We start from the raw sequence: 12,214 nt of genomic DNA, 5'->3' as shown, positions 1-12,214 counted from the left end.
GCAGACAAGCCCTCGGCGGCCGGCGGCGCTGATCCTGCCCTTCTTCTTCTTCTCTCTCTCGCCCAGAGTCCAGAGTCCAGAGTCCAGAGTCCCGAGTCCTGTTCTCCCGCCTTTTCCCCCCCTTCGCCGACCCCCTTCTCCACTCTGGGAACTCTACTCACTCTATTATTACCCACTACCGTCTCTCCCGATGGGAACCCGCAAAATCGGACGTTGACGACCTCTTCCATCGCTCGACCACGATCCGTCCGACCGACCGCCAACGCTGGATTGACGAAGCAACCTCCTTCACCATGGCGATTGCCATGGGCTGGCACAAACCCGACAATGTCGCCGGTTCCTCCGCCCCGGCCATCATGGTCGGCCTGTTCGTCGCCACCGGTGGCCTTCTCTTTGGATATGACACGGGGTGAGCCAAACCCCCAGCATCAGCATCATCATCATCAGCACCCGTCGCTCATCTCCCTCGACCCGCCTCTCATCTCGATACGACACGATATGATGCGATGTGTCCATGACGAGGGTGACGATGGAGGCCGACTGCGAATGCAAACGTGTTTGATGTTGCTGCTAACCGACGGCAAAACAGGACCATCAACGGCATTCTCTCCATGCCTGCCTTTATAGACCAGTTCAACACCGGATACGTCGACACCACAAGCCAGACGCGCGCCATCGCCCCTTCACAGACTGCCATTATTGTCGCCATATTAAGTGCCGGAACCGCCGTTGGGGCTCTGCTCGGCGCCCCTGCCGCCGACACGCTCGGGCGTCGCATATCCCTCGTCATCGCAATCGGCGTCTTCTGCTTCGGCGTCATATTCCAGATCTGCGCCGATGCCATTCCCATGCTGCTCGTCGGCCGGTATGTTTTTGCGCGTCCAGTTTGCTCGCCTGAGGTTGTGTCATGCTAATCGGATCCAGCTTCTTTGCCGGAGTCGGCGTTGGTGCTGTTTCCCTTCTGGTACCTCTGTACCAGTCTGAAATGGCCCCGAAATGGATTCGAGGAACTCTTGTGTGCGCGTACCAGTTATCGATTACCATCGGCCTTCTTACGGCATCTGCTGTCAACATTGGCGTCAAGGATATTAGCAACGCCTCGGCTTATCGAATACCCATCGGCCTCCAGTTCAGCTGGGCCGTCGTTCTCGCCCTCGGCATTCTGGTCCTTCCCGAAACCCCACGATATCTTATCAAACGAGGACAGAATGATGCAGCTGCCTTGTCCTTGAGTCGCCTCAGGCGCTTGGATATCACGCACCCGGCACTCCTCGAGGAGCTAGCCGAGATACAGGCTAATCACGACTACGAGATGAGCCTTGGGCCCGAGTCATATCGCGACATCTTCCTCGGAGAACCACACCTCGGACGTCGAACACTGACCGGTTGCGGCCTGCAGATGCTCCAGCAACTGACCGGCATCAACTTCATCATGTACTACGGCACCACTTTTTTCCACGGCGCCAACGTTGACAGTCCTTTTCTTATATCGCTCATCACCAACATCATCAACGTCTTCTCCACAATCCCGGGACTGTTCGTTGTTGAAACATGGGGTCGACGGAACCTGTTGATGATCGGTGCCGCTGGCATGGCCATCTGCCAGCTGACCATTGCCATCTTCGCGAGTGTAGTCCGCAATAGCGAGGGAGAAATTGCGAGCAAGATACTAATCATCTTCCTCTCATTCTTCATCTTCTTCTATGCCGCCTCATGGGGTCCTGTCTGTTGGGTCGTCACCGCCGAGATATTTCCTCTGAAGGTCAGGGCCAAGGCCATGTCTGTCTCCACCGCATCCAACTGGCTCTTGAACTTTGGCATTGCGTACGGTACCCCATACATGGTGTCCCCCGGCGCAGGCTATGCCGATATGGGATCGAGAGTCTTTTACGTTTGGGGCGCTTTTTGCTTGCTAGCCGGCTTGTTCGTGTATTGCATGGTCTACGAGACGAGCAAGATCAGCCTGGAGCAGATTGATGAGATGTACGAGCGTGTCGACTACGCATGGAACAGTAAAAAATTCGAGCCCAGCTGGAGTTTCCAGCAGCTTCGCGACGAAGGATTCGCCGACAGTGGCATCCCACCGGCTGAACACGAGCTTCAACCCTCGGTCACCGGATCCAGCGCCACGGAGAGCATTCAGACGATTCACACTGACTCCGCCCACGGCGATAATAGATCCGAGGAAGATAAGATAATACAGCAGATGGGACTAGGCAACGTCGAGTTCAGTTACTGATGGCCTTGAGCCCATCGTCGGCCGGCGTTGTTTATACCCCTTTTTGATACGGCTGTTTTGTCATTGCCTTCTCTACGGCCTTCATTGTTCGCGATTGTTATTTTTAAAACCACATCGGATACCAGCGCCGGAGTTTGACGTATTGGAGTTCATCGGAAACGGGCCAAGGGACTGGTCATCAGTCACAACATTCTGGATCTTTGTTTTAGGGAATTGGGTCTTGGGTCAGGTGGGCGATCACAAATGGAATTTCAAAGTCAGGAATCAATTTGGGCGCTACAGGTGCAATTACCAACCCAGGGTACGACGTTTTTGATGGGTACCACCCCCCAGATTTGCGGAAAGGGAGCCGCCTTGAACATTTTCCTGCCAGACTCGCAATCATATGGGTTCGCAGTGCTCTTGACACTGCAGAGGATACCATTTCAAGGTATAAACCACCGCCACCACCATTCCTACAGCTCTCTCATGTATCTATGCAGTGGAGTCATTAGATGGTCTGGGAGCAGCGGTGTCCTATATAGCGAGTAGCAAATGCTCTCTAGCCATCATAAATATCAGTATGATATTGATGCTTTTTTAATAACGAGCTTCTCGCCCCTTCAACCGTGTCGGCCCTAGAAATGTGGTAGGCAACCACCAGCTTGTGATGACCTCGCCCTTAACCCCCGCCTATCCAACTGATATGTTGGTCGGACTGACGTAGTGGAACGTCATCTTGTGTCATCAAGGTCGTGATATGGTCGCTGGCTTGCGGCCGTTCCCTTCGATTGGGTTTTGAGTAATGTATATACAACTTCGATTTTCGCTTCTGGCACTATGGGCATTCAACGAAATCCGTCTTGGCAATACATACATTTGTAGAATTGGAATGGAGTGGGCATCTCCCCAAGGGGGCCATGCTGTTGGAGATCATGCCGCTCTATAGCATAGTCACGATATTCAAGGGGAGTAAAACGCTCCGTGGGTTGGACGACGAGTCTTGATCTACATACCAAAGGATATTTTACTATGAATAAAGCAAGTGCAGTCTTGGGATAGACAGACGGCCAGAGAAGTCTTTTGTTGCTATCAACACGGACATTTTCGATTTTTATGCCAAGTCCAGGCAGAGCTCGCCAATTACAAACATACAGCCCCCTTCTATCTGCAAATCCCCACAGCCTTGTATTCCAATGTGAAGGCCGCCAACACCAGCTAATAATTCATATCCTATAGTACAGCTGCATCGCTCTTGCGCGCTCTCCCTCCCCCGCTCCGTCTCTGTTTCTCTATCCGACTTACTCCCTCTAGTCCTAGCCCTTGTATGTGAGATAGGCGTAGAACCCGAGCGCCATCCAGGCGACCCTCCAGGTCGTGGTCCAGATCTCGCGGCCCACGAGCGCCGTCTGTGACTGCAGCGCCGACCGCCAGGTGGGACGCCGGGCGGCCTGCCACAGGGTGCCGTCTGACCGTCCGCCATCCCAGACGTCTCGCCTGATCTCGATCCGCGGGCCGCGGGTCTCGCCCCAGCCCCACTTGCCGCTCTTCGTGTTGGGCGAGTTGCCGCGCGCGGCGCCGTTGGTGATGGACGCGCCACGGCCGCGCGTGCGCGCCGAGAGGAACTTGGAGGTCGAGTGGCCCGAGGTCGGCAGGCCGTACCCTTCTTCCGGGTCGGCCTCGAACTTGGCCTTGACGTGCGTCGGCAGGACCGCGCCATTCGATAGGGGGAGGCCGTCCAGGGCAAATGGCTGCAGGTTCAGCACGGGTACCAAGAAGGCGCGAATGACAAGAATCACGACGGTGAGTATGCCGAGGACGGCATATGTCGCAAAAGTGGAGAGCTGCTGGGGAAGCAAGCAGAGATGTGTCTGCAAGGTGGGTTTTGTATCCCTCGATAGCGACTTCCCGTTCTCGTCGATGGGGTTATATAACGAGACCATTTGGAATCCCGGGGTCGGCACACCCATGGCCATGCTCAGACTCTTGACCGTGATCTCTCGAACGTTATCCTTCGAACTCGAGTGGACCACCTCGCAATAGTCGTGATCGTCCCCCGAAAAGGCGTGGACCACGTTTCCGATGCTCTTCACAAGTCTCACCGAGTCCTCTTCGGTGAGCGTGTTTTGGTACTGGTAGCCTGCTGATATGTGGAGGGCGTTGCGCATGTCGGGTTTGACAGGTGTTGTCTGGCCTTCCGGCGGTTTTGCGGGCGGCCAATGTTCCCTCAGCGGACCACACGGCGTCCCAGGTTCCCGGTATAGGGGCACGTGGGACAGGAGAATTGTCGGGAAGTCAGGCCCGTCCTCTCCTTGGTCCAACGATGGCAGGTTTTTGAAGGAAGCATCGCTGACGTCCTCGACTTTATGGTTGTAGCTTAGATCTTCACTCTCCCCACGCCAGAACCTCACCTCCTTGGCTGCCAACCTCCGTTTGGTCCCCTTGACCTCGTCGAGGAAGTCGTGTACGGGTTTGTAGATCTCGCTCAAGTCGGCCCGTTCCATCTTCTGGTGGGTGCCGGCGCTCAGTGACAGGGCATCAACAGACACGAAGGTATGGTTCCCAATGACGTCGACCCGATTCGTCTCTCCAAAATACGCGCTGAAACGTTTCCTCACCATGGGTTTTACCCCGGGCCCGAAACCGAGATCATGGTTCCCAGGCAAACTGGGGATGATCTTCTTGCCCCGCTGCCACCTTCCAGGGAACAGGCCGCCCAATCGCCAGTTGTCGTAGAACAGGCCGCCGAACCTGGCATACTCTTGCAGCCAGAAGTCTTCGCCGTATTTCTTACTCCACTGTTTTGCGTATTTCGCCTCGTCGGCAGGTCGCTCCCCCTTCATCCACTCGGGTTCTTCGAAGCCTCCATGTGCGGTTGACCACTCTCTCCCACCGTCGAACAGGTCTCCAAGAAACATGACTGTGTCTGGCTGTAGCTCCTTCTGAAGCGCCCTGTATGACCTTCGCATGTAGTTGTCTGTTATCGTATAGGTCAAGGGGTTCAAAGGCCACGGGCGGCCTGGGTATGAATGAGGGTCGATGAGCTGGGGGTCGGCAACAAAGATCAAGCGGTGCGGCGTCGCTCCTGCCGGCTGTACGCATGGGGTCAGCTTGCTGGGTGCGCTCGTGTGGTGTCGGAGAGTGTCTACTCACCCATTTCTCCCAGTGGTCCCAGTCGCAGCTCTGCACCTTGCTCATGAAGATCCACCGCTCCCCGTATAGCATGACCAGCATCCACAGGGCCACCAGCAGGTGCGGGAAGCTCAGGAGGCGACGAGACACCAGGTTCCTCGAGACGTGGTGAGCACCCTGCATGGCCAAGTTCCCAGCAACGATGCGGCCGCGTCCGTTCCAGTATCTCCGTCCCCGCCTCAGAAGGTTCTGCAGGGCTGACAGGAGGCTTTCGGCAAGGGATGTGCTCGCGGCGCGGTTGTTGTAGGAAGAGGTCGGCAGACCGTAGGCGTTGCCATTGGCATAGTTAGGCGCCATGGTGTGGTTGACGGGCAATGGGAGCCCTCGGCTTCGGGCGTCCGCTCATAGACCCATGGAAGAGGAAATCTGACCAGAGGACGCGTGTGCCGTTACCCGCGACCTTGGGGTTGGGCTTTGGTTCCGTACCTAGGTAGGGGGCGGGTTCAAGACGTGTGGTGTGGATCGGGGATAGAGACGGTCGCTGTTGTAACTCGGGTGAACTTTGAGCTCCAAGTGTACTTTACCTGTCGTCGGGGCTATGTATGCAGTTCGACCAGGGACCTAGGCTTTGCGCCGGCGGCGTCGTGGAACGGCAGGCAGCCCGCTGGCAGGGCGGCGGTGCGTTACAGGGGTAATCGGACGCTAAGGACAATCAAAGCTGCAGGTGGCCTGGCCCACCAGACACGTCTGTCGTAGCAAGCAAACATATCGACCTGGACAAGACGATGGCCCGCTTACTTGGCAAGTCGAAACCACCATGATCAGTTGAGACTCGCTCTAAAAGAGGTCGTATGTTCCAACAGCGAAGCCTATGGCAAACGCAAACTTGCGAGAGTGAGGCGTGATCCTCCGTCGTGGACGTCCTTCACAGCGTGTTCCTCGACGGGCGGCGATCCTTTGCGCGGCTAGATCGGACCACGGTTCATTCTGACAAGGCGACGGCCCAAGGCCCAAGCCAAAGGGGCCCGCCCCCCTGCAGATCCGCATGTAGATGGGGCCCGATGGGGTCCCCTGTGGAGGCACAGACGAACCCGCTAAGGACCCGACAGCAAATGGATGAGCATCCAATTCAACCTCCCGTCAACTTACTGTATATACAGGTACCAGCTAGATTAAGAGAACTCACTTACAGCCTTAACATAGCCACATGTAACGACCTTGTTGAAGTGCTGGAATATAAGAACACAACGAATTTCGGGGGTATGAGCATGCAGCCACTGAAGCAAACAGCTTGCTTGCAATACACGTTACGCCGAGGAAAATGGCCTTCCTATCCACCACTGGCAATGATGTTTGATGACTGTAGGTCGTGATTGTCGGCTCGAGCATATTGCGGCAAACTGAAAATTTCTCTCGCCATGCTCGTCTACATGCACTCGAAATCTCACACCTAGTCTTTCACAATAAGAACATGAAATCAGTCTCCGTAACAAACCAAATACCCCAGCACACATCGCACCGTTGCTCTGATGGCTTTTCGGATCACCTGACGGTCTGAAGCCTAACCCTTGTAGTCGGCTGCAGCACCGAATCTTAATATATATAGTCACGACAAGGCAACGTATTCCGAAGACACACCCTGTCTATGCCAAGGCGCTGCTTGTCCCTATAAATCCGATCCACGTTTCTAGACAGACGTGGGGGCCCTTGACTGCTGCCTCTAGCTGTCCGAAAGAGGTTCCACGGAACAGATACGGATAACAAGGTGACATCTCCACTCCTTGACTTGATTGCGGCGTGGTCGGCACGTGCTATATTTCCTAGGGTAATTGTAGTGCATCCCAAACGATGGGCTCGGGGCCTTGTTGGTAGAGCTATTATTATAGGCCACGCATATTGGAGTATGATAACGTGACAACGACCTTGGCCAGGCTCTCCGTGGCTCACATTACAAGAAAGTTGTACCGATGTTTCCATAGGCTCATTATTTATAGTGCAAGGAGCGTTATTAGTTTCGTCACGAACTCGTCAGAGGCTGGTATCGCGCCACCCGGACCATTCTTTTTCTCCCACGGAGTGACCTTCCGCACGTATAACTTGCCAATCAAGGTCCCCAAGGTACTTTGACAGTTCCCTTCCGTTTGCTGCAACCTCCTGTTGGTCAGGTGTCATAATGCATGCAAAGCACCGGTTCATCTATCTCCGTATATAGTAACCACCCTCGAAAGTAGGGTGAGACTGCGCGCAAGTGGCCTTCTTACTTGATCCACGTGAACGACTCCTCAACTACAAACGAAGCCGATTGCCTGTTATCGAAAATTAGTATTTGGAGTCAACGGATGGGGAACATTGTTGAACGCAACATACCTGATATCAGCCGCCGACGCTCCGACCAGAATCTTGAACGTGCCCTCCTCTGCAATCCAGGTCCTCAGGGAATCGTCGTAGTAGCCAACGGCATACTTGTCCAGGGGGATGGTGATGTGCTTCGTCTCATCGGGCTCCAGAGATACCTTTTCAAAAGCGACTAGCTCCTTCTCCGGCCTCGGGAGTTTGGATTTTTCGTCTCTCGCGTAGATCTGAATCGTCTCACTGCCAGCAACCGAACCCGTGTTGGTGACCGCCATGATCATGTGAATAGGGGCGTCCGCGCCGAGTGTCTTCTGGCTGACCGACACCCGGCCGTACTCAAACGTGGTGTATGATAGACCATGGCCAAAGGCAAACAATGGTGCGATTTGTGCACGATCATAGTGTCTGTAGCCAATATACAAACCCTCACCGTACAGTACACGAAGGTTCTCCCCAGGCCAGTTGTGGTAGGCTGGTGTATCCTCAATTCTTCTGGGGAAAGTGCACTGTGACCATCAGCATACAGCTCAAGTACAGACGGGGGAATACATACCGGTAATTTCCCACTCGGGTTCTTGAAGCCGAACAAAACGTCTGCCAGCGCATTGCCGGCTTCTTGGCCTTGGTACCAGGCTTGAAGTATTGTCGGAACTTTGTCGGCCCAGGGCATGGTGACTGGCGAGCCAGACTGATTCACTACCACGGTCCGAGGGTTAGCTTTGACGATGGCTTCGACCAACCGGTCCTGGCTGCCATCCGAAGGCAGATCCATCGTCTTGCGATCGTAGCCTTCTGACTCCCACTCGGCATCGAGACCGATAACAACAACAGCCACATCTGCTGCCTTTGCGGCATCAATGGCCTCCTGTAGGTAGTCGACGGCATCCTCCTGCTTGAAACCGATGCGGCAGCCACCGTACCTGTGCGTCATGTTGAACACCTTCTGCTTGGCAATGGGTCGAAGTTCGTTCGTCATCTCAACACGAAGTTCCACAGGCTTCCCGGCCTGCATGTCGACTTCCACCATGTAATCAATGGAACCATCGAACATGGCTTCTCCTTCCTCCGTCCAGTCCCAGAGGTCAAGTGCCAACTTTCCATCAACGAACAATCTTCCGGGGCCCACTGTCATGTAACTTATAGTGTGTTTTCCTGTCTGGGTTGGAGTCAGATACGTCGTTGCGACGGCCGACCATTGTGGGCCAAGCTCAGCGAGTGGTGCAGAGTCCCACAAGAAGAGGTCGGTGTTAGTGCGTCGCTGTTGAACGACGACGTCGCCTTGAAATTTGTCCCCGCTGAACCATTCGAGAGTGACACCGGGTTTCCCAGACTTGTCCGTGCAGTAACGTGAAGCGACTGGTAGCCATTTGTAGATGTGGCAGCCCTGCGCGTAGGTGACCTCATTCTGGGCGGCTGCTCGAATGCTGTCAAGGGGTAGAGTATTGTAGTATGGGTTTAGACTGGCACTGCCCCCGCCACCAGCGATGGCTCTGTTGGCATTTGGGCCAATGACAGCCACTCTTGCTGTCTTGGGGTTGATAGGCAGGATATTCCCTTCGTTCTTCAGAAGCGTGAGTCCCTCAGCGCCAGCTTGGCGAATCAGCAACCTCGTTTCTTCGCGGTTGTCCTCCCTCTCTGCCGCTTCTTCGGACATGTCATTTCCCTTTGTACGGTCCACCAAGGTGAGAACATTCTCAGCGGCCCGGTCGATATCTTCCTTTAGGAGTTTGCCGTCGTGAAGCGCTTGAAGGACCTTTTCGAACCTCCACTTGGTTGAAAAGGGAAATTCGATGTCACATCCTGCCTTCAAGGATTCTGCTGTAGAGTTGGTTCCACCCCAATCAGAAATGACAGCCCTATATATGATTAGCAATCGTGGATTATGTGATAAGAGGAAGTCACCAACCCATCATATCCCCACTCTCCCCTGAGAATGTCCTTTAACGTGTGAATATTCTCATCTGCGTGGACGCCATTGATCAAATTGTACGAAGACATTACAGCCCATGGGTTGGCCTCCCGAATTGCGATCTCGAAAGGTCGCAAGTAAAGTTCTCGGAGTGGCCGCTCCATCATGATCGAGTCTATGGTCATTCTGAATGTCTCCTGTTCGTTGGCGACGAAATCTGTTCCCGGGTCAGCTCATGTTGGCAGAAGCAGCTATAGTGAGGGCAACAAACGTTTGATAGCAGCACCGACGCCTTTCGACTGGAGGCCCTGAATGTATTGGGATGCAAGCTTTCCAGTGAGTAGAGGGTCCTCTGAGAAGGACTCGAAATTTCTGCCTCCTAGGGGATGTCTGTGCATGCAAACAGTCGGTGCCAGCAACAGGTTGGCCGACCTGGCCTTAGTCTCATCTGCTAGATGCTGACCAACTTTATACAGTAGACTTTTGTTCCATGTGGCAGCCAAGGAGATACCGCAAGGGAAAAGGGCAGCCTTCCAGTGCGTTAGCCCCTTCATTTGGATAGAGTGACCTGCACTTTACAGGTTCGTACCTTGGTTCCCCCCACGAAGATTCCACCTCGAGCGCCATTCGGTCCATCACTTGTCTTAATCGCAGGGATGCCTTTCTCCGGGATCGATTTTGTCCGCCAGAAGTCAGCTGCAGTGAGGAGGGAGACCTAAGGTCTGTTAGTCCAGTCTCAACAAAGCAAGTATTGATAACCGCAGGAATAAACGACAACCTTCTCTTCTAGGTCCAAGGCCGCTAATTTCTCGCGTGCTGTTTGCCGACTGTCCTTGGGGATGGCTTGCTTCTGGAATGGGCTCTCTGGCGGTGAAAACTCTGTGCCAGGTGTTGTGGCAGTATCAACGCTTTCTAAAGGCGATGCATTTGGGTCTATGCTGTCGGCCAAATGGCGCTCTAGTGTCGACTCCATTGTTGATCTCTTGGGCCCACTGGCAGTGTTCCCGGTTGGAATCGAGGACGCAGTCTTTAATTCGTGATCTTATAGGGCCCAACTTGAGTGATACGACGCTCGTGGGTCTTCGAATAAGTTGAAAGCCAGTAATAGCGATAGTGTAGAAGGGACAGAGCGATCGAGAGCTGACAACAAGACGAGTGGAAGTGGCAGAAGGTTGAATCGTCAGTTGTTCATCAGTCACGACATAAGTGACCAAGCCCTTATATAAGCATGGAAGATACGAAAGTTCAGCCAACAACGCGTGACCATGCGTGCCGATAGTGAACCGACTTTGGAAGAGCAACGGTAAGATATGAATATATATTGGAATAGAACGAAGGAAGGACCCACAGATGCGGCCAGGAAAAAAGGTACCTACCTAGCGGGGGTTCCAATAAGTCATCGTCTAACGCTTTCTTGGAAGTCAGGGTGAAATTGATTGATTGCCAAAAAGAAGATATACGTCTTCGTATGGGCTACTCGAATCAACTATTGGCTTTTACCGACGGTGAGGTACGGGCACCCCCCAAGGCTCGCGTGTTTGTTACCATCAGATGCCGCGATGCCGCCGAGGCCTGGGGACGCATGAAAGCGGCGCACTTTCAGGTCAGCGTCCGTCTGAGGTGTCACTGGACCTGGTCATTCATGGAACCCTTAAGATTCATCTCGACTCTGGGACGAGATGGCCACATCGGTAGGGACGGACCGCACGTGCGGTATTCACAGATACCAATCCGAGGAAACGAAAACGGATCGCTTGCTGATATTGCGTGAGGCGAATACTGATAGCCTGTAAGCTGCTGTACATGGTACTTGATAAGAGACTCAATGTGGGGTGTGTCGGCGGCAGCCACCTAATCCATGAAACCGATATAGTTAGCGATTGGGGATTCGGGGCGTTTTTACGGCGAACCGGCTTGATACACAGATCCCCGTCGTCCATGCGCTAAGCCATGTGGAGAACAATTCGAACGGTCATGTTTCCCTTGGTCCTACTACTCCGTTACACGGTACATGGGTGGTAAGTTCGCAGTCCGTTCATTCCTGGCCAGGAGCTCATGCAAGGGGTCTGGTGCTTGTGTTCGATTGTGGGTTGCAAGCTAGAAAACATGGAGCTTTTGAATGCCCATGTCTAAGTGTATCGACATGTGGGTTGTCGCCCCACGCTGGGTATAGTCGATAGTCGCCGTTACAGAGCAACGCCATGGCCGAAAACCACCTGCCACCTGGGTGGTTGCCGGTTGGGCTCAGCGTGCGATCGCGAAGACTAGCATGCCAGACAAGTTTCGCGGAGCCGGATCACCTGAGCAACATAAATTGACGGGTGAGAAACGGGAGTTGAACAATGCGGTACATGGGCAACGTCGAAAACGCGGTCGTCTAGCGTAGGTGTCGAAAAAGCCGGTGGGTCCTCAAGGAACAAGCGGCTATGCGGGCCGACAATATCAGCAAAATTGGAGAACAGCTTGTGTATTGGACAGCAACAATCTCGCATACGGTGCACCCGTGAAGCAGCGTTACGAGCAAGATTGATCTCTGGTTGTCTCTCGCCCCGACAAACTTTGGCACTATACGTCGTGCCCTGCATGTGACCTCTACGCAATAT

The 12,214-nt window shown here is 54.0% G+C and overlaps 3 protein-coding genes across 3 annotated transcripts; 1 reads left to right on the top strand and 2 right to left on the bottom strand.

Moving 5' to 3' along the window:
* Positions 1-293: 293 nt before the first annotated feature.
* Positions 294-2,239, top strand: JN550_004171 (uncharacterized protein; the record flags this gene model as incomplete). The annotated part of the gene is made up of 3 exons (XM_049315657.1): positions 294-409; positions 590-865; positions 925-2,239. The coding sequence occupies 3 exons, from the start codon at positions 294-296 to the stop codon at positions 2,237-2,239; spliced, it is 1,707 nt and encodes a 568-aa protein (XP_049173709.1).
* A 1,295-nt stretch (positions 2,240-3,534) lies between these two features.
* On the bottom strand, positions 3,535-5,707 carry JN550_004170 (uncharacterized protein; the record flags this gene model as incomplete). Its single annotated transcript, XM_049315656.1, has 2 exons — positions 3,535-5,310; positions 5,372-5,707. The coding sequence occupies 2 exons, from the start codon at positions 5,705-5,707 to the stop codon at positions 3,535-3,537; spliced, it is 2,112 nt and encodes a 703-aa protein (XP_049173708.1).
* A 1,900-nt stretch (positions 5,708-7,607) lies between these two features.
* Positions 7,608-10,584, bottom strand: JN550_004169 (uncharacterized protein; the record flags this gene model as incomplete). Its single annotated transcript, XM_049315654.1, has 7 exons — positions 7,608-7,656; positions 7,718-8,208; positions 8,256-9,558; positions 9,609-9,828; positions 9,883-10,141; positions 10,201-10,326; positions 10,390-10,584. The coding sequence occupies 7 exons, from the start codon at positions 10,582-10,584 to the stop codon at positions 7,608-7,610; spliced, it is 2,643 nt and encodes an 880-aa protein (XP_049173707.1).
* Positions 10,585-12,214: the final 1,630 nt, after the last annotated feature.

Source organism: Neoarthrinium moseri (assembly GCF_022829205.1).
Source record: "Neoarthrinium moseri strain CBS 164.80 chromosome Unknown scaffold11_Wmoseri_CBS_16480, whole genome shotgun sequence".
In the NCBI taxonomy this organism is placed as follows: domain Eukaryota; kingdom Fungi; phylum Ascomycota; class Sordariomycetes; order Amphisphaeriales; family Apiosporaceae; genus Neoarthrinium; species Neoarthrinium moseri.
This window is presented reverse-complemented; position numbering and strand designations above follow the sequence as displayed.